Below are 24,227 nucleotides of genomic sequence, written 5' to 3'. Positions count from 1 at the left end.
AACAATAAACAAATCTTGGGGCGCCTGGGTGGCACAGCGGTTAAGCGTCTGCCTTCGGCTCAGGGCGTGATCCCGGCGTTATGGGATCGAGCCCCACATCAGGCTCCTCCACTGTGAGCCTGCTTCTTCCTCTCCCACTCTCCCTGCTGTGTTCCCTCTCTCGCTGGCTGTCTCTATCTCTGTTAAATAAATAAATAAAATCTTTAAAAAAAAATTAAAAAAAAAAAAAAACAATAAACAAATCTTTTTCATGATTTAGCTTCTGGCAGAAATGAAGATGGAGAAAGATTTTTTTCCTGTTGGGAGAGAAATTGCTGGAATTGTGTTAGATGGTAAGTTTATAGATGTAAATATCTGTACTTATTTTCTAAGATGAAAGAATTAAATGGTAGCTAATTGGTTTACCACGACATAAAATTATGTACACTTCCTCAAATGTGAAATTTAATTATACAGAAATGTTTCCATTTTTTAATTAAAAAGAAAAGTGGAACTCAATTCGTGTTTTTTTTAATTTTTATTTATATATTTTTTAATTGGTGTTTTATAATTAAAAAGCTTACTAGAGTTTAGTAGATATTTGGGGATTATGTGTTTAAATCCATGAGTAATCATATTCAATGGAATGACCAATGTTGTTCTTTTTATAATGTTTACAAACCATAAATTACTTGTGTAGGTTGGCTTTGGGCCAGAATTTAAATAGTAACTACATTCATACTCAATTTTTTAAGTTTGCCTAAAATTAAGCACTTAAAAGCAGTCTGCTCATGCAAAAATGGGTCCTGGAGAGAAATAAGTGGTAAGATTTTATGATGGCCTTAAGTAAAAAAAATTTTTTTAAGTTTTATTTAGTAAATAATGGTCTTAACATGCAAGACAGTAAGCCTAAGTATTTGAGATAATTTGTTTCTATATAGACCTACTTTCACAGTCGGTGCTTTTAGGTAGTTCATGATCAGTCAGTGTATTTGCTCTTTCTGCATATGTGAATGAATGAATGAGTAGGCAGGGTGGGTTAGACTGAGTTTTACCTGTGATTTTAATCTAATATATTTGACTCTTTCTCAGTGTTTTCTTCAGATACAGCTAAATTATACTTTCATTTCTTCTTTCTTATGCTCAGACTGAAGGAAAATAAAAATAAGAATTCTAATAGAACATGATCATTGTCATGTCATTTAATTCATTCATTTGTTTATTTACACCACATTTAATGAGCACTTGCTAAATGCTTGGAATATTAAATGAGACAAAGTCCCAGCCCTCAAAGAATTTTACTATCTAGGGAAAAGACAGATATATCCACATGAGCAGATAATTATGAGAGCTCAGAAGAGAGCTACCCAGCCCAGCCAGAAGAAACAGGAAAGCCTTCTTGGGTACAATAACCAGACACTAAGGAGAATCATACTCAGCACAGAGGATATCATGAACAAAGACCAAAGCAAGTAATAATGTGATGTATTGTAAGAATTACAGAGTTTGGTGTTGGCCAGAGCAAAAGCAAAGTTCTGGGCAGGAGTCAGAGGCAAGATACTTGACAGCAGAGAAACATTTTGTCAAGAAAATTCTCCTTCAAAAACAGCAGAATAAAAGATAACAAACAAAATATTTTAATGATATGAACACTGATTCCTTACCTCCAAAATATGAGGCAGGAGGGTAGACAAGGGCCAGAGCCATAATGAGCCTCATATATCAGATTGGGTTTTAGGCACTTTTGAGGCTGTCGGCAAGAGGACTGGTCGGGTCATAGATTAACAGGCAAGAGATAACAAAGTCCATAACCTAGATAGCAATGGCAAGGGTGTGTGTTGAAGAAATACTAAGGAAGTCAAATCATCAGGACCGAATAATTAACTAAAACAGGAAAGTAAAAGCAGGTTTAAGAACCCGGAGTGATTTACCTGATTCTGGTTAAGGAATGAATTGATGCCACTAATTGAGAAGGGAAAGGGGTCTGATTTGGAGGAAAACGGTGACTTTAGATTCATACTTGTTGAGTTCAGGGTACGTGAGTGACATCTCACTGGAGAGTCTATTAAGCAATTGTATGAGTTTAAGCTCAAAGGTAAGAGAGTTCTTGTTAAAAATGTATATATTTGAGAATTGTCCGCATGTCATTTGTATTTGAAATCAGAATTGATGAGCTCACTCAGGGAGAGAGTAGAAATAGAGGAGTCCACTCTTTGGGGGACAACTGAAAGGAGTGTGAAGGAAGCCAATTGAAAAGGATCAGAGTGATCCCAGGAAGACCGGGGTCAACAGCTGAAGGGAAAGGGAAAAGCACAATGCATCAGCAGCCAAAATTATTGGGGCATGGTGGTGCAGGAGGGATCCAAAGAAAGAGCAAACTGTGAAAAGAGGATTTGGAAGTAGGAATATCAAACTTAGAGTTGCTTGAGGAGTACCAATAGATGAGCTCTGGAACCATCTTGCCCATAGCCAGCCAAAGAGGCCACTTCCAGATTCCCGGCTTCCATCTTCCTTCATTACGTTACCTTAGTTTCATTGTCTGTTAAATAGGAATAATAATACCTACATCACGGGTTAAATGTGAGGAAGATCAAATGTGATATAGCAAGTAGGCACTCAACAATGTTTGAGTTTTTCCTTTCCTTTCTTCTTGTTACTATTTGAACAAAAATATTCTAAAGAATTGGCTGATGGTGGAGGCTCTTCCTCTGCATGTGCAGAGAAAATGTAACCATCATTTCTGTGTAGTTCCAAGAAAATTCTTGACACTGGTCTGCATATATTACTATAATCCCAAATCAAAGTAATTCTATGCATGACTCTTACCAGAATCTGGCATTGTATGTCTGAGGTTCTATACCTAAAATAATGATAGGAAATTGGGCTCACCACAGGAAGGGTGGAAAGCAGTGTAATCATCGTAAGAGCTGGAGAGTGGATTATTTTCCTTTATTCCTTCATCCTTAGCTAAATAGATATCCTCCTCTGTGGTGTCAACAGCCACATGGCCCAGATTTGAAGTGATCTATCCCAGAGTCTTTATTATTGACTATCAAAATGTCCTAGAAATTCTTGGCCTTGTCTCTGAGTTAGTGACCTTTTTATAAACCCATGCATTTATTTTAATAGTTAAGTAACGGTGGTATTAAATAACCTCACAATACGAATTGTTAATTTTCTTCCCTCTTTAAGTTGGAAGCAAGGTATCATTCTTTCAACCAGATGATGAAGTCGTCGGTAAGTTATGATTTATAAGCCTGTTGCAAGTCATCTGTTTTGCTGTCATCTCTTCTTTTTCTAAAACAATGATTCATGTTTATTGTGTGCTTTGTATAGAAGGATACATGTATCCTGATTTTTATAATTTGCTCATAAATATCCATTGATGAAGAAAATTGGGAGTTTAATCTCAATAGCAGAATATTTAAACTTTCTAATATTTGACTATTGAACAATATTGTAGATAGAAAGATGACCATAGTTGTTACTGTGGTTGGTGCAGCCCTTTCCTGACAGGACCCCAGTCTATAACTAGACTGTGGATTCTGGAAGGCGCAGTCGCAGGTCACCTGCTTGAAGACCACTGACTGGCTCAGCTGTGCGGAAACTCCACTCTCCATATCCAGCTTGCATTTCACAGAGCTGCTCCCTCTCATAATACCACTCTCATAAAACCAAAAATTTACTGGAAACCCTTAGTTTATTGGTTATTTTAAAAATCCATAGTGAATACTATTCTGCAAATACATATATCTATACTATTATATCCTAAACAGTCACACAAACATAAAATATGACTTTAGTAGTAGTCTTGAAAATTACCATTTTTGTTATGGAAAATATTCATAGGAAGACACTTACTTAAACTTAGAAAATATTTACTTTATGGTATGCTTGAAGTTGTTAAGAACAGATTTGTAAGAAGGTTTTCATCAGCTTTTTATGGTATTGCCTTTGACTCATGTATTTTTTTGGAGAATTTATTATTTCTGTCTTTCTTATCTTTTTTATTCATCCAAGACATCAATGACACTGTGTTACACAAGTGGCCAAAAATAAAATCAGACTAGCATAGAGGAAAATGGGATTTTACTGGAAGCATCTTATAGAACCAAACTATGGGAAGGTAGCTGTGCATCAAGGACAATTTTAATGAGGAACCCAGGTGCCCCCAAGACTCTGACTTGGCTCTGTACATCGGACACCATCTTTACCGTCACTCAGAGGTGATAGAAGAGGGAGAAAAAGAAAGATAGTATAGGCGATACAGCGTTCGTGACAAAATGAACTGTCCACTTCCCTTCCATACTTTTGAGGTCTCTCCCTTCCCCACACCAGTAATTACTGGAATCTTCCTCAAAACTCGAGTGAACAAAATGTAGACTAATACTTAGTGGCAACTCATTAGGAATGAATTCATTATGGGATTATTTCCCTTAAGTTTCTCCTGTTAATTTCTAGGAATTCTGCCCCTGGATTCTGAAGACCCTGGACTTTGTGAAGTTGTTAGAGTGCACGAGCATTACTTGGGTACGTGCCAGTCTTTTGCAGCTCACGTAAGTCTTGCATCATTGATGTGTGTGGTGTTTTGTAACATCGCGATGTTTTTGCATCCACCTTGCGTAATAAATGTTGGCTGGTCACATGAACACGGCCAGCTTATATTTAGTATCCATAAAATTCATACTCAGACCAAACAGCGTATAGACCTTTAAGTTTCACTTATACTGCAGTGGTAAGAGGTTTGAAAAGTGGTTTCTTCCTTGGCTCTGAAATCATATCCCTGATCAGAATTTTTTTTTAAATTGAAGAACAGTTTGGCATACAATATTACATTAGTTTCAGGTGGAGAATTTTTTTTTTACTTTTTATTCTTGGTTATTAGTTGAAACTAAAAATGTATAAAATCTAGATAATATGTGTAGAGTCTGAGACAGGAAAGCATCAGAAACACTTTCCTTTGGTTTCTATTGCTAATATATTTCGACCAGTTGTTTAGTTTAACTAAATATTAATTTTTAATTTTTCCTATGGTAATTTACTTCTTGAATACTTAAAATAAATATGAACATACACACTCTTCAGGAAACCATAGTGAAAAGATGCTGCATCTCCTTAGTAATCAGGGAAAGGCAAATTAAATTAACCACCTCGGGATACCATTAAGCATCCACATGACTGACAAATTCTGTAAAGTCTAACCGCCGCCCCAAGTGTTGGCAAGGGTGTGAAGCCGCGGAACCTTTTATGCGCCAGGAGTGTAAATTGATTCAAATGCTTTAGAGAAGAGGGTACCTGGCTAGCTCGTCAGTACAGCGTTTGACTTCTGATCTCAGGGTTGTAAGTTGGAGCCCAATGCTGGGTGTAGAGATTACTTAAAAATAAATAAATAAATAGGGGCGCCTGGGTGGCACAGCGGTTAAGCGTCTGCCTTCAGCTCAGGGCGTGATCCCGGTGTTCCGGGATCGAGCCCCACATCAGGCTCTTCCGCTATGAGCCTGCTTCTTCCTCTCCCACTCCCCCTGCTTGTGTTCCCTCTCTCGCTGGCTGTCTCTATCTCTGTCAAATAAATAAATAAAATCTTAAAAAAAATAAAATAAAATAAAATAAAAATAAAAATAAATAAATAAAATCTTAAAAAAAAAAGATAATTTAGTATTATCTAAATAAAGGTAATGATGTATATACTCTAGGCCTAATAATTCTACTGGTAGTTTTGTACCTCCCAGAAACTCGATATGGCCCAGTAGATAGGCACAAGAGTTCCTAATACCATAGTTTATAACTGTGGAATAAAAATGGAAAAAACCTGAATAAATATTCTTCACCAGGAAAATGGATAACTAAAGATATTCCTAGATTGTAATTCAACTTAGCAGTGAAAGCCAGTAACAGCCAGACATCAAGATGGACGAATCTCATAAACTGTTGAGTAAAGGAAGCAAGTTGCAGAAGAATACAATGTGTTACCATACATTTCTATAAAGTTCAAAAACATAAAAAGTTAAACATATCTTATTTAAGGATATAAAGAAAACAGGGATGAAAAGTCAGGTGTAGGCTTACCTTTGGGGGCAGAAGAAGAGGATGTGATCAGAGTGGATCCACGGGACTCTGGTGGTGCTACCAATCAGCTGTTTCTTATGCCAGGATTTATGTTACTCTTCATACCTTATCAGTAGGTCAACATGTACTCTTTTGTATTCTTGAACTATTTCATTAAAATTTTTCCTGAGTTTATTCTTAAATGATATAATCCCTAATCAGACTTTGTGGTAACAGAAAGCCAAATTGGATTTTGGACTATTAAAAATAGTTAATTTATACATTTGAGTCTGTACAGTAATTTGAACTAGGCTAGCAAATCTGTGGCATTTTATTTCTAAAATTGCAAACTGTAAATCGTTTATATTTAACTTAATGACTATGTCTAATATTCCCAAGTAATACTATATTATAAAATACTATATTATAAAATAATATAAAATACTATATTATAAAATACTATTTTATAAAAAAAATTGATTTCAGGGGCATCTGGCTGGCTCAGTCGGTAAAGCATGCAACTCTTGATCTTGCGGTCATGAGTTCAAGCCCCATGTTGGGGATAGAGTTTACTTAAAATTAATTTCAAAAAGGCATTTTTCTGGAAATCTGAGATCTGTGTATATTAAACCTAGCAATGGAGCCAAACACATGTCTTCCTTTGAAAGATAAAGCTCACTTTCAAATACCATGCTGTGAAAGTTCGCTGATCCATAGTTATTTTGATATTACACATTTTGAAAATTGAGGACCACCACTGGCTTTTTTACAGGTAACTACTATTTTTGACCCCAGAATATATCCTTGGGCCTTATTTCACCTATTCTTTTGAGAACCTTGTAACTGTGGAGTCAACTGAAACCTTTCATTTGGATTCCCAGGCTTGAATTTTGACTAACTCTCCCAAACTAAATTGTTATAGAACATTAACTATTGAAAAAACAAACCAAAAAAGGCCCAATCTATCTTTCTTCCTTTCTTTTGTTCTTTCTTTCTTTCTTTCTTTCTTTTTTTGCCCCCCCCCCAGATTTGGCATAATTTATACACATTTCCATCATGTATTTACCAATTGTTTTTTACTAACAGCTTCATTGAGATATCATTTACATACCACAAAATTCACCTTTGTAAATCATACAATTCAGTCATTTTTAGTATATTCACAAAGTTGATCGACCCTTACCACTAATTTTAGAACATTTCATCACTCCAAAAAGAACTTCATTCCCACTGGCAGTTATTCTCCATTTTCCCTCCTCAGCTTCTCAAAACCACAAATATACTTTCTCCTTCTATTGATTTGCTTATTCTGGACATTTCATATACATTAATCTTGCAATATGTGGTCTTTTGTAATTGTCTTAATTCATTTAGGTCATGTTTTCAAAGCTCATGCATTGTAACATCTATTCATATTTCATCACTTTCAATGGTTGAATAATACTTTATTGTATGAGCATACCACATTTTGTTTTTCCATTCATCTATGATTAGATATCAAGGTTGTCTCCCCTTTTTTTTGGCTATTATGAATAATGCTGATCTGAACATTGGTACAGATTTTTGTGTGGATATATGTTTTTATTTCTCTTGGGTATATACCTAGCAATAGAATTATTGAGTCATATAATAACTCTACATTTGGCATTTTGAGAAACTGACAAACCCTTTTCAAAATGGCTGCAACATTTATAATTCAACTAACAGTGAATGAGTGTCCCAATTGCTCCTCATCCTCACTACTGCTTGTCATTTTCTGCCTTTTTAATTTTAGGCATCCTAAAAGTGATATCTTGTTGTGATTTTGATTTGTATTTCCCTAATGACTAATGATGTTGAAAAATTTTCATACTTCACTGGACATTTGTATATCTTCTTTGGAGAAATGTCTGTTCAGATCCTGTGCCCAGTTTTCAAATTGGGTTGTCTTTTTTATTGGTAAGTTGTAAGAGTTCCTTACATAGTCTAGATATAAGTTGCTTGTCAGATACAATGATTGTAAATATTTTCTCCTATTCTAAAGGTTGCCATTTCATTTTCTTAATGGTATCCTTTAAAGCACAAAGTTTTTAAAATATTGATGGATTCCAGATTATTCATATTTTCTTTTGTCTTGTGCTTTTAGTATTATTTCTAAGAACCCATTGCCTAAGCTAAGTTTACAAGTATTTACACCTATGATTTCTTCTAAGAATGTTATAGATTTAGCTCTTATGTTTACCTCTATGATCCATTTTGAGTTAATTTTTGTATATGGTGTGAAATAAAGGTCCAACTTTGTTCTTTTTTTGCATGTAGATATCTAGAGTCCCAGAACCATTTGTTGAAAAGACTCTTCTATACCCACTGAATTGTTTTGACACTCTTGTTCAAAATCAATTGACCATAGATGTATAGATTTATTTCTGGACTCAGTCCTATTCAGGGGATCTATATCTATTTTTATGCCAGTCAAAACTGCCTTGATTACAGTAGCTTGGGAATAAGTTCCTTTTCCTTTTTTTATTTTATTTTATTTTATTTACTTATTTGACAGAGATAGAGACAGCCAGCGAGAGAGGGAACACAAGCAGGGGGAGTGGGAGAGGAAGAAGCAGGCTCATAGCAGAGGAGCCTGATGTGGGGCTCGATCCCACAACGCCGGGATCACGCCCTGAGCCGAAGGCAGACGCTTAACCGCTGTGCCACCCAGGCGCCCCTCCTTTTCCTTTTTTTAAATTTAAATTCAATTAACATATAATGTATTATTAGTTTCAGAGGAAGAGTTTAGTGATTCATCAGTCTTATATAATACCCAGTGCTCATTACATCACATGCCCTCCTTAATGTCCATCACCCAGTTACCCTATATCCCTTCCCTTCCCCTCCAGTGACCCTCAATTTGTTTCCTATGATAAAGAGTCTCTTATGGTTTGTCTCCCTCTTCAATTTCATCTTGTTTTATTTTTTCCTCCCTTCCCCTATGATCCTCTGTTTTCTTTCTTAAATTTCACATATCAGTGAGATCATATGATAATTGTCTTTCTCTTATTACTTATTTTGCTTAGCATAATACCCTCTAGTTCCATCCATGTTGTTGCAAATGGCAAGATTTCATTTTTTTGATGGCCGAGTAGTATTCCATTGTATATGTATACCACATCTTCTTTACCCATTCATCTGTCAATGGACACCTGGGCTCTTTCCATAGTTTGGTTACTGTGGACATTACCGCTATAATCATTGGGGTGCAGGTGCCCTTTTGGATCACTACATTTATATCTTTGGAGTATATACCTATAAAGAACTTATCAAACTTAACACCCAGAGAACAAAATCCAGTCAAGAAATGGGCAGATGGGGCGCCTGGGTAGCGCAGTCGTTGAGGCGTCTGCCTTCGGCTCAGGGCGTGATCCTGACGTGCCGGGATCGAGTCCCACATCGGCCTCCTCCGCTGTGAGCCTGCTTCTTCCTCTCCCACTCCCCCTGCTGTGTTCCCTCTCTCACTGGCTGTCTCTCTGTCACATAAATAAATAAAATCTTTAAAAAAAAAAAGAAATGGGCAGAAGACATGAACAGAGATTTCTCCAAAGAAGACATACAAATGGCCAACAGACACATGAAAAAATGCTCAACATCACTCAGCATCAGGGAAATACAAATTACAACCACAATGAGATACCACCTCACACCCATCAGGATGGCTAAAATTAAGAAGTCAGGAAACGACAGATGTTGGTGAAGATGTGGAGAAAGGGGAACCCTCTTATACTGTTGGTAGGAATGGTACAGCCACTCTGGAAAACAGTATGGAGGTTCCTCAAAAAGTTGAAAAAGTTACTGTGACCACTTGCCTTTAGGCAAGACACTGGGCATGTTCCAACTACAAAGCTTCTAAGCCCTGTTGTAGCTCCAACATTTTGTAAAAGAGGAAATCATTTCAGTACGTTCCCTGAAGATTTGCAGAAGGAAATATTCAGTTTAGCCCAACTCTAGTTTAGTTTCTATTAATTCTTCAGTGATTTAAGATTTTATTTATTTATCAGAGAGAACAAGCAGGGTAAGCGGCAGGCAGAGGGAGAAGAAGGCTTCTTGCTGAACAGGGAGGCCGATGCAAGACTGGATCCCGGGGCTCTGGAATCATGAGCTGAACAAGGGCAGATGCTTAACTGACTTAACCATCCAGGTGTCCCTCGTTAATGATTTTTTAAATGGACGTTGAGCACTCATCACCTTCAGATAAGTCTCTTCTTTCACCAAACCAAACAGTGAGGTTCCAAACAACTTCCCCAAAGATGTCTTATTAATCCTGCTACAGAATATTAAAGATAAAGTTAAGAAGTTGAGTGAATCGGGGGCGCCTGGGTGGCTCAGTCGTTGGGCATCTGCCTTTGGCTCAGGGCGTGATCCCGGAGTTCTGGGATCGAGCCCCACGTCAGGCTCTTCTGCTGGGAAGCCTGCTTCTTCCTCTCCCACTCCCCCTGCTTGTGTTCCCTCTCTCGCTGGCTGTCTCTCTCTCTGTCAAATAAATAAATAAAATCTTTAAAAATAAATAAATAAATAATTAAATAAATAAAATAAAAACCAATTGCTTCTCATTAAAAAAAAAAAGAAGTTGAGTGAATCGTCAGGTTCTTTTGTGCCTTCAGTTCTTAAGCCATTTATGTCAAACATAAAAATAATTTTTTCGTTCAAAATTTCATACACATTTTCAGCATGATTTTTTTTGGGCCTAAGGAAGAAAGAATTAAAATTGTAATGCTTGGGTTTGGTGTGCTGTTATTATGATCCCTACCTGGCTCTTTTATTTATATTTCAAGTTTTTTATAACATAATAAACTCTGGTGGACCACCTAACACAAAAGCAGGGATCTCAACATTAAACCACATGTTACCATGCAATGTTAGAGCCTTTGCTGTCTAAGTGTAGTTTTATTACTGTTAGCTTTCTTTAAAGGACTACCTGTTCGCGTTGTGTGGGTTTTTTTTTTTTTTTAAGACTTATTTATTTATTTTATAGGGGTGAGGGGCAGAGGGAAAGAAAAAATCCTGAAGCACACTGCTGAGCACAGAGCCCATTGGCGGGGCTCGATCCCACAACCCCAATATCACATCTGGAGCCAAAACCAAGAGTCAGACGCTTAACTGACTGTGCCACCCAGGCGCCCCTACATGTTTGATTTCTTAATGAAAATATAGGTAGTCCCAGTTCTTGTAACGGAACATGTTCCCCCCAAGATATAAGTAAACTGTAGGTGCCTTGAATGTGCACTGCTAGAGAAGTGCTTTACAGTCAGACATTCAAATTTATTAGCTATGTGAACCCAGACAAATTAATTACCCTGAGTCACATTTTATAATCAAGAAAATTGGGAAAATAGCTATCTTAAAGAGTTTGGTAAAGAATAAAGTACCATGTGTGAGTGACATCACCTGGTACTCTATTTTAATGACTCGCTTGTCTGAACATTTTCAACATACATGCATGTGTGCGCTCTCGCCCTCTAGATGGCACCAGTTAGTTGGTACATGCAATGCTGACTGTCCTGGACTACACCATCTCAACTTCAGAGGGAAAATATTTGAAAGAGCTGGTCAAGAGTACAAAAGTGTAGTGAAGTTGATTTTAGGGAAATAGAGAAAGGATTGCTTTTACTGGGAAAAAATCACAGTGTACAAAATGAAAACCTAAAAATTAAATAATTAAATGTATTAAGGAATAGCTTAATGGTCAGATCAGATAGAGCTCTTTAAGCTATATTAGAAGTTTGCTTTTGTTTCAAGTGCAGTGGAAACCCATTGATGAACTGAGCCAACGTCAAGAGTCAGTTGACTGAGACACCCAGGCGCCCCGCCATTGGAACTTTAAACAGAGAATTGTTAGCATGTTATGTGTAATTTTAAAGATCATTCTGGGGGCGCCTGGGTGACTCAGTCAATTAAGCATCCGACTCTTGATCTCAGCTCACGTCTTCATCTCAGGGTCTTAAGTTTAAGCCCCGCATTGGGCTCCATGCTGGGCATGGTGCCTACTTTAAAAAAAAAAAAAAAAAAAGATTCTGACACTTCTGTTTTCAAAAAACACCATTAGGGAGATTGAAAAGAGAAAATAATATTTTAATACATGAGCAATTCATCTAGAATATATTTTTAAATTCCTATAAATCAAAAAAAGACAACACAACAGAAAAATTGATAAAACACTTGAACAGTCTTTCACAAAAGGAATTCCAGGTGGCCAGCAAACACAGAAGGGTGCTCAACATTAGCAGTCGTGAGGGAAAAGCAAGTTAAAATCACAGTAAGAAACCATTACACACCCCAATGATTAGTAAGAATGTATAATCATGCTGGGGTTGACAAGGATATTCACAGTAACAGGAGCTCTGTTACACAGCTCTGGGAGAAGGAATTCACACAGCCACTTGGGGAATATGTAGTCAAGTCGAAGGTTGTACAACCTGGGATTTCCATTTACAAGTACTGCCCTAGAGAAAACCCATTTGACAGCATAACACTGTCTTTTATATGCGAGCATTCTTATTACGGGCACAAACTGGAAACAACACACATCCTTGACTGGAGAGCGTATCACCAAATGAAAGTGTTCTCACATAGTGGAATGCCATAAAACACCAGAAAAGGCAAAACATCCACGTTTACAAAACAGGTGTGTCTTAAAAACAATGTTGAAGGAGAAAAAGCAAGGTAGAAAAGAGTGCATGTTGCATGATTCCATTTAGATAAAGTTGCAAAACAGGCAAAACTCAATTACATTGTTTGGGAATGCATGTGTGGGTCATAAACGATGAAGGTGAACAGGAACTGAAGTTAGCATGGTGGTGACCTTGGGTGGCAGAGAAGAGGCTGGGGGCGGGGGGCTGTGCGCGCACTCTCTTGACCAGGATGGGGATTACTTGAATATTTGCTTTGTATTTATCCACCCATCTGTACTACTGTTACATGTACTTTTCTGCATGTGTTTTATTTCACAGTATAATGTTTAAAAAATGCACACACACACCAGCACCTAGGCTGAGGGTGCATTATGTGTGGGCAAGAATGGAATTAAGGAAACCAAAATATAGGCAAAAGTAACAGGAGTAGTGGCTTGGACCAGGGCCACAGTGGGAGCGGAGGTGGCGAGAGAGATCCAGGAGGCAGGAGTAGTAGGACTTGCTAATTGGTTGCTCCCTCTTGTTCTTTGTGACAGTTCACAAACCAGAAAAGGTTACATGGACAGAAGCCGCTGGAACCATTCGGGATGGAGTACGAGCGTATACAGCTCTGCATTATCTTTCTCATGTCTCTCCTGGAAAATCCGTGCTGATCATGGATGGAGCAAGTGTAGGTGCTAATCGTTCTGCTAAGACATGGATCAGAATCCACTAGACTTGGAAATAGGCCATCCGTTTGCTAACATAAATCTTTGCCAATAGCTTATTCACTGCCATTTTGTTAAAACAGGCAGCTTTTATAATAGGAGATAAAAGTGAGACTTAAATGTGTCTAGTTTCTTACTACTTTGAATCTGCTAATACATTAAAAAAGCAGACAAGCCATATTTTTATGCCTGTTACACAAAGCCTGAAATAGCTCATGAAATCTTTGAGGCCGTGCCCCAAAACTCCCTACCAATTTTGTGTATCCCTCACATTTACATTTATGTTGATGAGGTGTTGCAGTTATAGACAGGTCACATAAGATAAAAAAATGTGCTACTGTCAACACATGACATGTGTCAGCAAAAAATAGTTCAAGACACTAAAAATACATAAAAATAGATAATAATCTAAACATGTTACAAAACTTGGGGTGAATTTTTGTAGTTTTATTTCCTGTGTGGCTGTTGATGAAAATGCTTTTATTGCCTGCTTTTCTTTGCAAACAGAGGCAGAACTGTCTTTGGCATTGGCTTCAACCTGATGTCCAGCATCAGGATAGTAGTGTTTCCCTGAACTTAGCCCTCAGGTCAGCAAAAGGATGGAGCTTTTGAGAGTGCTTTGATCTTTAAAGAGAGATAGCTGGACTCACACATGTACGTGAAATTGGCTTAGAACATGATGCTGACAAGGCCCTTAAAAGCCCATTTTTCCCTTTCTGAGGCCAAGTTTCTGAATGCAGCCCTCCATCTTGAAATTATGCGCAACAGTCAGACTGGGTGAGAGCACAGGTGGTACGTACACCTTTCTGCCACCACTTCTGATCAAGAAAGTCAGTCAAATGTCTCAACCTGGTCCATATATTTTTTCTTTTTCTATCAGATAATACTTAAAAATATAGGAAAGTAGCACTAAACTATGACACTTTATTAAATAGCCTATAAACCAAGTTAGATATGGCCTCTGCCTTATATCTGTAAACCCATTGTGTATTTTTTTCTACACAGGCACTTGGTATGATAGCTATTCAATTAGCACACCACAGAGGAGCCAAAGTGATTTCAACAGCAGGCAGCCTCGAAGACAAGCAATGCCTCGAAAGACTTAGGCCTTCTGTAGGTGGGTAATACTACTCAACAGACTTTACAACAGCAAATTGTGAAGAGAGATCACCTTAAAGACTGTCCTCATAAAACAAAGTACAAAATCCCAAATGAGAGTCACTGTTAAGATGCACTTAGTATCCATGCCAAGTCCAAGTTTACCTAAGTGATAGTCTTAATTGTTATTCTTTTTAAACCTGCATTTCTCAGTGTTTTTTTCTTTTTTTGCCCTGTTGTTATCAACTTACCCAAGTTTGAATTAGCTGAACTATGACACAGTTTAACAATACCTGATGCCTCTTTGGTTTTATTCAATAAATCAACATATGTTTGCATCACTCTGTAGGTTTCTCAACCTCTTTTACTCAGTGATATACCTCTAAAGTTGTCTATTTTCTGTGATATGCTAAGAAGGGAGATGATCCACTTAAACAGAAAACACAGGTCAGATATAGTTTATGATGAACAGGATATGGTGGAGACTGGGAAGACCTTGAAAAGATTGAACCTAAGGACCTAAATGTCAGACCTGAAACTATAAAAATCTTAGAAAAGAGCACAGGCTGTAATTTCCCCGACATTGGACACAGCAACTTTTTTCTAGGTGTCTCCTGAGGCAAGGGAAATAAAAGCAAAAATAAACTATTGAGACTACATCAAAATAAAAAGTTTCTGCAGAGCAAAGGAAACAAATCAACAAAACTATAAGACAACCTACTAAATGAGAGAAGATATTTGCAGATGATATCACTGATAAAGGGTTAATATCCAAAATACATAAAGAACTTCTACAACTCAACACTCAGAAAACTCTACAATTAAAAATGGGCAGAAGACATGAACAGATACTTCTCCAAAGAAGACATACAGGTGGCCAACAGACACATGAAAAGATGCTCACCATCACTCATCATCAGGGAAACACAAATCAAAACTACAATGAGGTATCCTCTCACACCTGTCATATGGCTAAAATCAAAAACACAAGAAGCAAGAAGTGTTGGCAAGGATGTGGAGAGATAGGAACCCTCATGCACTGTTGGTGGGAATGCAAACTGGTGCAGCCAGTGTGGAAAACAGTATGGAGGTTCCTCAAAAAGTTAGAAATGGAACTACCCTCTGATTGAATAATTTATCCAAAAAATATGAGACAATAATTCAAAGCGATACATGCACCCCTTTGTTTATTGCAGCATTAATATTTATAATAGCCAAGTAATGGAAGGAGCCCAGATGTCTATCAACTGACGAATGGATAAAGAAGGTGTGGTACATATATACGTGGAATATTATTCAACCATAAAAAATGAAATCTTGCCATTTGCAACAACATGCTAGAGAGTATAAAGCTCAGCAAAATAAGCTAGTCAGAGAAAGAAATACCATATGATTTCACTCATGTGGAACTTAAGAAATGAAACAAATGCACAAAGAAAAGGAGAGAGAGAGAGAGACCAAGGAACAGACTCTTAACTGTAGAGAACAAATGGATGGTCACCAAAGGGGAGATGGGTGGGGGAATGGGGGATCTTGATCAGCCCTGAGTAATGTATGGAACCTCTGAATCTCACTATATTGTACACCTGAAACTAATATAACACTATGTTAACTATACTGGAATTTTCTTTTTAATTAATAAAAAAAAAAATGCTCAACAAAAAGTGAAAAGATTGAACCTATCCAAACAACAACACAAATGGAAAGGAAAAAGAAAAGAAACTGAAAAAAGTGACCAAGAAGAGGAGAAAGAGGAATGGAGAAACTGACAAATGAAGAGACAAGAGGCTGAGCCAGAGTGTAAGTGAGGGCAAGCAGGAAGGAGAGGCAGGCTCGTTGAGTGTTAATATGAATGATCTGCCCTGAAGTCCTCAACAACCCTGTGTCAGCAAACCAGGGAGCAGCATCTGGAGGATTTAACCAGCTTGCCAAGGAACTATAACTAGATTGGAGTGGCATTTGAACCCAAGCCTGCCTTACATTAAAGCCCATGTTACTTCCATTGTTATCTTATGCCTCTGGCAGAGATAACCAAGACATGGAAGAAAGGTTAAGGCAGGGACTGGAGAAGGAGGAAAAAATGGAAGAGATGAGAAATGGAATGGAGAACTGGGAAAAAAGCATGAATAGTATTGTTGAAGGGAGAGGTTTCTTACTGGTTAACCCTGCCCTTCCGAAGTGCTTCAGTCCCCTTTCCCTTGTGTCCTCCCCACTTCCACCTTGCCCCCCACATCTTAGATCACTGTGGTTCTGCACTACCAATCTTAGCCTGGCTGAGAGGAATTCTCTTTTACAAGAAGGTGCTAAAAGCTATGAAAATGAATTATAAACGTGAGTCTTCATTTGCCAGTTCAGATGCTGAGATTTTTTTTTTTTTAATCTCATTGGCTGCTTCTATTGAGATAATACTCTAGAAATAGTATAGTTTTCACTAACTGCTCAAAGTAATGTTTTTCCCTTAACCTTCAGGATTTTTCTTCATTTTGGGGAGCAAGTGGGGAAGGGAGCAGGGGGATTTCTATGACTGAAAAAGGATAAAACAGCCTCTAATAGAGATAGAAGTACCATATCACACAAGTACATTTTTTTACATTTTAGCTCTAAACTATTAAATCTAAACATACTTAAGAAATTGCTTAATCAAGGTGCCTGGGTGGCTCAGCCACTAAGTGTCTGTCTTTGGCTCAGGTCATGATCCCAGGGTACTGGGATCGGACTCCCTGCTCAGCGGCAAGCCTGCTTCTCCCTCCACACTCCCCCTGCTTGTGTTCCCTCTCTTGCTGTCTCTCTCTCTCTGTCAAATAAATAAATATAATCTAAAAAAAAAAAGAAATTGCTTGATCTTTCAGTTTATGCCTTAGTATATATGTATCTCTGTGGTTTACAGATTCTCTGTTCTGACTATATATCTTTTAGCAATAGGGAACAGTCCTCTTTTTCAGTAGACCAGCCTTGGAACGCATCATCCACAAAATGTTCAATATTTTTATTTTATTGAATATACCAGTCCCTTCCTTTAAATTGATCCTTAATACTACAGAGTTAGAGAGAAAAAGTAAAATTTAGATCCAGTAATTGTTTGAACCACTCCATACGTTTCAGAGAACAGATATTTATTTGCTTTTCTTTTTCTTCTTCTCCGATTTGTTTGTGTTGATCACATAGAGAACAGTACAATTGCCTGACTTCCTGTCCTTTACAGCCCGAGTCATCGATGTTTCTAATGGGAAAGCCCACGTTGCTGAAAGCTGTTTAGAAGAAACAGGAGGCCTGGGAGTAGATATTGTCCTAGATGCTGGAGGTGGGTACTTTACTAGACCAGTAGTCTGGGTCATTTTTGTAGTGTGATGGATGCATTTCAAAAAAAAAAATATATATATATATATATATATATACATATATACCAGGTAATAATTATTACCGTATTTATTAAATTGATGTCATGTTTTGTTTTTAACCTTTCTATTTAAACTGGAGCTTCTTGAATCCCACAGTAAACACTGTCTGGAAGAGAGAGCATGCTTACCTTTAAAACACAGGCACCGGAGTTTAAATGATTGTGCACAAATGAACAAACATCATCATCTCAGTGGTTCCCAGATGATACACATTTGTTCAGCTCTCAGCCAAATGCTTAGTTCTACTGTGTCTGGCTGCCCTCTCTTGGGTGGCTGACTTCTGCAATCTGTGTTTGGAAAAAGCACAGAATTTTGTTCCATTTTTACCTTCCTTGACCTTTTGTTATTTAAGCAGTATCTATTTAACACCTAATCTGTACACACGTAGGTAGTCCCATTGCACGGAAAGCATAGGATTCACAAGCCTGCAAAGGGATTCTGTTCGTACTTCGTTACGATTTCTCTTCTGTGATGGGAATCATAGGAATACAGCTGTGACCATCTTAATGTGTTTCTTTTTAACCTGTATTTTCAGGACTTGAAATTAACTCAGAAAATCACTTCTTGGCCTGTTGGCTAAGATCAACTGTGAAAATTAACTCAGAAAAATCTTTCAGTGGAAGTGAATGTGTTCTTCATTAACTTTTCAAGTATACATTTCAATAGTTAGTGTATGACTTTCTTGAGTCTGTGAGTTCCTTAATCAGAAGTCAACGTTTCCCAAAGAATTAAGCTATCAATGTTAGGATTAAAACTATCAATCTTAGTTATGTGTTATGTTACCTTACCTGGTTTTCAAATGAAAATAAACTTTTGTCCTTTGTTATTTCACTTATAATTGAATCCAGAGTAAATTTTATGACCAGTTTTAATGCAAAAAGTATATTTTAAGGTATCTGAATACATTGTGTTATTTTTTTCTAAGAAAAATGCTTCCTCATTCCTATATTAAAAAGTAAAGAGGACTAGTTTGAAGAATAAATTTTTGCCAGATTACTATAAAATATATTTCTTGTCTCTCTCTCTCTCTCTTTTTTTTAAACTATTCCCTTGTAAGTGAGATTATATAGTAAAGATGATGAACCAGCTGTAAAATTACAACTACTACCACATAAACATGACATCATCACACTTCTTGGTGTTGGAGGCCATTGGGTAACAACAGAAGAAAACCTGCAGGTATTATCAGAAACAATAAACCATTACTATTACACCGAAAGGATATAATTAACAAAGAATAATGCCTAAGCCTTTTGAGGCAAGATGTGAAGAAATTGTAAATTCTGAATTATACCTTTTTCTAAAGAAATGTAGCTTTCTTTTTTACTTTAGATACATGTTGGCCAAAATGTAGAAAATAGTGCCTAATAGAGGAGTTATTCAACTTTTATTTAGTGGTTTGAAAGAAGTGACTTCTGAATTTTTTAGTAGTATTTCCAATAAGATTTTTTTTCTTAGTAACAAACATTGTTGACATATACTTAAGCAAAATATTTCTATACAAAATTATGACAATTTCCCATTCACATTGGAATTTATTACATTTCTCAACAGAATTCCAATTTTCTTATCATGGTTCATATGCAAATACCATAATCCTCATATATCAATCTTCACTAATTTTCTAACATCCTCATGAAGATAACTGGTGAGTAACAGCCAGAAATCTCACTCTCACACACACGCACACACTTGTGCACACAGACACGCACGCACACTCATGCACTCATGCACACACATACACACACGTGCGTGCACACAGGCTACCACTCCATCACCTCTACGTAACGCCCTGCATCTGACCTTGCTGTTTCATCATTTTGGACAATGAATTAGAAAAGAAAACGTTACAGTTTACAATATTGTTATTAAAGTTTGTATACTGTTTATTCGTGATTTGGGTATTTAATTTGCATAGAAGTTTTTCTGGCTCAAGATACCAATCATCTGTCTGCTATTAAGCTCACAGTCATTGATCAGTCTTTGTGCATTCTATCCAAGTTGGATCCTCCAGATAGCCATTGCCTTTTCCTCAAGGGAGCAACGGTGGCTTTCCTTAATGATGAAGTTTGGAATTTATCAAATGTGCAACAGGGAAAATATCTCTATATCCTTTTTATCTAGTAACTTGAGTTTCCGGCTTGAAATTTACCATGTTCTCTCATTAAGTTCTTTAATTATGATAATTGATAATAATAATAATAATAGCTAACTTTCATTGAGCATGCCAAACAGTGTTCCAAGTGCTTTGTAGGTATTAATGTATTTAAACATTAAAACAGCCCTATGAGGTGTGAGTACTGTCATTATCTCTGTCTCACAGGTGAAGAAACTGAAGCATAGAAAAGTTAATACATGTCCCAGGATGCAGCTAAAAAGGGGTGGGACAGGAATTACCCAGGCAGTCATGCTCATTTGTGAATAGGGAGATAAACCACAGGATACATGTAAAATTTTGTTTCATTTTCAACTTGGCATTACAGAAATTACACATCCCCTTGAAAGGCTTAATCCTTACTCTAAACTGTGATGGTTGCTATTACGTAAGACATTGCAGAATGCTCATCTGCATTAAAGAGTTTGTGGGTTGTTGTAAAATTAACAGTGCTAGAAAATCTTCAACAAGTGAAGATGGGTTTGATTTTTTTTTTTAATGGAATTCATTCAGAGAAAAATCTGGCGAATGAAGGCAAATCATTCCAGTTTTGGTGAAAGTAACAAAATCTTGTCTTGAAAATGTGAAAGCAGTTCCAAAAGAGTGGTCCAAACCTCTTTAGAGTGGGGTCAAACTTACGAATAAAACTTTTTTTGCTAAGATAACTGTTTTGAAGGCAGTTGCCGCTGCTAAAAATTTTAGTATATTGGATAAAACATAAGTTCATGTTATTCAATAGAGTATATCTGTGTGAAGAAAGAAACTTGCTAGCCTTAAGTTTGTCTCCACTGAATATCATACTTTGCTTTTGTTAAACGTGTGTAGTTTTATACACATGATACTTACAAAGGCCCACCTCCTCTAAAAGCAATGATCGAATTAATTCAGAGCTTTCAAATAGGAGTATTTCATTAGTATCCTGCATACATTGAGTTGTAAAAAGTACGTTTCAAAACCAGAACATCCCCTTCATGTAATGAATGTGTGAGTTGAAAGTATTTCTGAATAAATATTTTTCTTTAAATTTGGAAAACAGACTTAATCTTTAACTTTCTAGAAGAATTCTTTAGATTTAAATTTTAAGCAACTTAATTGCCCACTGACATTGTCATTATCAAGAATCTCATGGGACGTTAACAGCAGAGAACACCGTGTGTTAAGAGTAACACTTAGATAGGGGCGCCTGGGTGGCTCAGTTGTTAAACGTCTGCCTTCCGCTCAGGGTGTGATCCCGGCGTTATGGGATCGAGCCCCACATCAGGCTCCTCCGCTGGAAGCCTGCTTCTTCCTCTCCCATTCCCCCTGCTTGTGTTCCCTCTCTCGCTGGCTATCTCTCTCTCTCTGTCAAATAAATAAATAAAATCTTAAAAAAAAAAAAAAGTAACACTAGATAGTGTGTGTTGAATCTTACATGTCAGGAGCTAGGCTGGCTCCTTTGCCTACGTTACTTAATTCCCTCCACACACACACACACACTCCTAGAGTTTCAGTTGGCATTTTCACTTAACAGAAGTAGAAAGTGGATTTGCAGTATGTAGAATATTCTTTAGGTCCTCTTTAAGAAAATCTTTAAAATGGCTTATGTATCTACTTTCTAATTTACATTTTCTAAAGTCCTGAATTCTCAAGTCCCAAATCAGACTCTAGTCCTCACTTGTGCTAAGCCCCCCTCAGTCAGTTCACATGTGAGCCAGTTGCTGCTTGTGATTTAACAGACCTCCTTCCAACTGTGTGATTATATGCCGTATGTCATTCTCTAGTACTTGCAATTACATAGACTCTCAGTCCTAAAACTGTCATTGTAATTAAATGACTCAATTTTTTTCTTAATTTTACACTTATTTTTTGATTCTCTTAGTGACAAACTACAGTTTGTTAACTTTTCTGCACACAAATTTTGAGCCAGTTAACAGCCAGTTTAGTGAATAAATGTGCCCCTAACATAAGAGATACAAGTGCTAACATTGTTTTTAACTAAAAATATCATACATAGTGCTAGAAGGAAAACCTGACACCACTGCACTCCTACCTGCTTGGGATAACACTAGTCATTACTTAGTACGAGGCATGAGGCTTGCTGTTTCTGCCATTTGTCCTAACTTAGAAGTGTAGGCTCTGTTATGTTTCCACTCCTCTCACATCTGTTCCCCATTTCCCTGTTTTCGAGGTAAACGTCACAGCTTATAGAATTTCTATAACTTGAATTCTCAATTTCTGAGAGTGCTGGACTTATATAGGTGTCCCGCCTAACATCGGCTATTTATTGACTGGTTTTGTTCAATTCTCTCTGTTACATTGCCACCTTAACAATCTTTCCAGCTACGTATCTTAAAAGATGTGATGGAGAAGCTATCAACTGGAGTCTTTAGGTATGCTAAGTAACCAAATCATTGTTTATTTTTTCTATTCTCAAGGAGGTAAGGCAAGCATTTCCACTTGTTTCAGTTTTCGCAGCATACCTGTTGCCTCCGTATTTTGTTTGGAGAAATAGCTGCTCTTTAGTATTTGTCAAAGTTTATCTTGTGATACACCAGTAAGTATTCCCTAAGATAGAAGTGGCTCATGAGTTCTCCTTAACCCATTCCACACCACGCCACACCACCTTTGCTTTTCTCATCACCCTTCCCAAAGTGATGTGAAATAACCCGTAGCTTGAGAAGAGGGAAAAGTACAGTTTTGTTTTTTTAAGTTGGATCTGGGAGTGGATAGTCGTTTTTCCCCATCAAAACCTAACCGCTTTTAACAGTGGAAATACTAATGGACAAGTTTGTTTGGATTATTTAAAATAATAGGATTGAGGCACCTGGGTTCCTCAGTCGATTGGGCAGCTGACTTCAGCTCAGGTCATGATCTCCAGGTCCTGGGCTAGAGCCCCAGGTTGGACTTCCTGCTCGGTGGGGAGTCTGCTTCTCTTTTTCCCTCTCTCTTTGCCCTTCCCCCTGCTCTTGTACTCTCTCTCTCTGTCTCTTAAATAAATAAATAAATAAAATCTTTAAAAAATAATAGAATTGAACTATAGCAATTGTCACTTACCATCCTATTGTTCTACTCATCTTTACCTTGTCCTAACTTTATAATAATTTCATTCTTCCTCAGGCCTCAGCTGGATGAACCCATTCCACTATATGAGGCGAAAGTTTCCATGGAAGTTGTTCAGAAAAATCAAGGAAGAAAAAAGCAAGTTGTTCAATTTTAATTTTGTTCTTTGTCAGACCGCAGTTGGATAAACCCCTTCCAGTACTTGAAGCCAGAGTTTCCTTGGGAATTTTTTAAAAAGTCAAGGAAGATAAAAGCAAATTGTTCAGTTTTCCTGCTATGAGTCAAGACGCTCACTTAAAGTTTTTAAGAAGTATTTGAAAAATTATTGTACAAATGGTCAATTCCGTAATTAATATTTAAAGGGAATATTCTGAAAATCTTTTCTGCTTGTTTCTATACATTTGCCTCTGTTATAAAATTCTTCCCGTGAAGAAAATTGCTTTCAGGAAAAGTCACGCTGCTCTACTGATAAAGTTGTTAGTCTTTTGGTTTGCCGAAATACCGTTATTTCTTTTGTATCAACTCCATTCTCAATATCTTCCTTCCTTAACAAGCCTTTGCTATCATAATTTAATCATTTGAGTTAATATTTTCAAGTCTCAAAGGATTTAGTCCATAGACACTTTAAAATTTTTTCAAGCATTCATTTATTTCAGGGTTTCCTCGGGATCAAACAGGACCATCACCGTAACTTGCCAGCGGCAGCAGCTGCAGCGTGTGCGGGGTGGAGAGGATTGGGGGGCTGCAGTGGCGATTCGTGGGCAGGGGGCTCGGAGGCTGCACTTGCTGATTTCCTGCCGGGATTCTCTATTTTCGGTCAGGGGTTGGAGGCGAAGGCCCCTCCCGTCAGCTCTAGACCTCGCCACTGCCCTCTGTAAGCTTAAGAAGCAGCAGCTCAAGTGTGACGTCTCCTTTTCATCCAAGCGCCACGTCCTGGGCTCATTACCTCTGTGCTACAGCTCTGAATAGCGGTCAGCTATTTCGGTGCCAGACTGGGCAGTGCACATCTGTGCCCCGGACCGGGGGTTTCCCCAGCCACTCGGCACCCAGGACCCAGGGGCAGCGCGGGGCAGCAGACGGGACTGGACCAGACCGAGGAGTGGGGGCGGGGCCTCGCGGGCAGCCAGCGTCGCTTGCGCTTGCAGCGCCT

At 37.7% G+C, this 24,227-nt stretch overlaps 1 protein-coding gene across 3 annotated transcripts in view; it reads left to right on the top strand.

Annotated features, from left to right (window-relative positions):
• CRYZL1 (crystallin zeta like 1) overlaps window positions 1-24,137 on the top strand; it is a 39,541-nt gene extending 15,404 nt beyond the window's left edge. For 2 of the 3 annotated variants that reach the window (XM_026511027.4, XM_026511111.4), the window contains 10 exons: window positions 260-332; window positions 3,172-3,216; window positions 4,441-4,509; window positions 13,217-13,350; window positions 14,393-14,504; window positions 17,688-17,786; window positions 18,941-19,062; window positions 19,885-19,990; window positions 22,362-22,407; window positions 23,135-24,137. In XM_026511027.4, coding sequence (XP_026366812.1) covers window positions 260-332; window positions 3,172-3,216; window positions 4,441-4,509; window positions 13,217-13,350; window positions 14,393-14,504; window positions 17,688-17,786; window positions 18,941-19,062; window positions 19,885-19,990; window positions 22,362-22,407; window positions 23,135-23,234 — 906 coding nt within the window. In that variant the 3' untranslated portion in view covers window positions 23,235-24,137. Of the gene's footprint in view, window positions 1-259; window positions 333-3,171; window positions 3,217-4,440; window positions 4,510-13,216; window positions 13,351-14,392; window positions 14,505-17,687; window positions 17,787-18,940; window positions 19,063-19,884; window positions 19,991-22,357; window positions 22,408-23,134 lie in introns of all 3 variants that reach the window. The other variant, XM_026511150.3, reaches the window with a different exon arrangement.
• The last annotated feature ends 90 nt before the right edge of the window (window positions 24,138-24,227 follow it).

Source organism: Ursus arctos, unplaced genomic scaffold, assembly GCF_023065955.2.
Source record: "Ursus arctos isolate Adak ecotype North America unplaced genomic scaffold, UrsArc2.0 scaffold_4, whole genome shotgun sequence".
In the NCBI taxonomy this organism is placed as follows: Eukaryota; Metazoa; Chordata; class Mammalia; order Carnivora; family Ursidae; genus Ursus; species Ursus arctos.
Note: the sequence above shows the minus strand (reverse complement) of the source record. Positions and strands in the feature narration are given on the sequence as shown.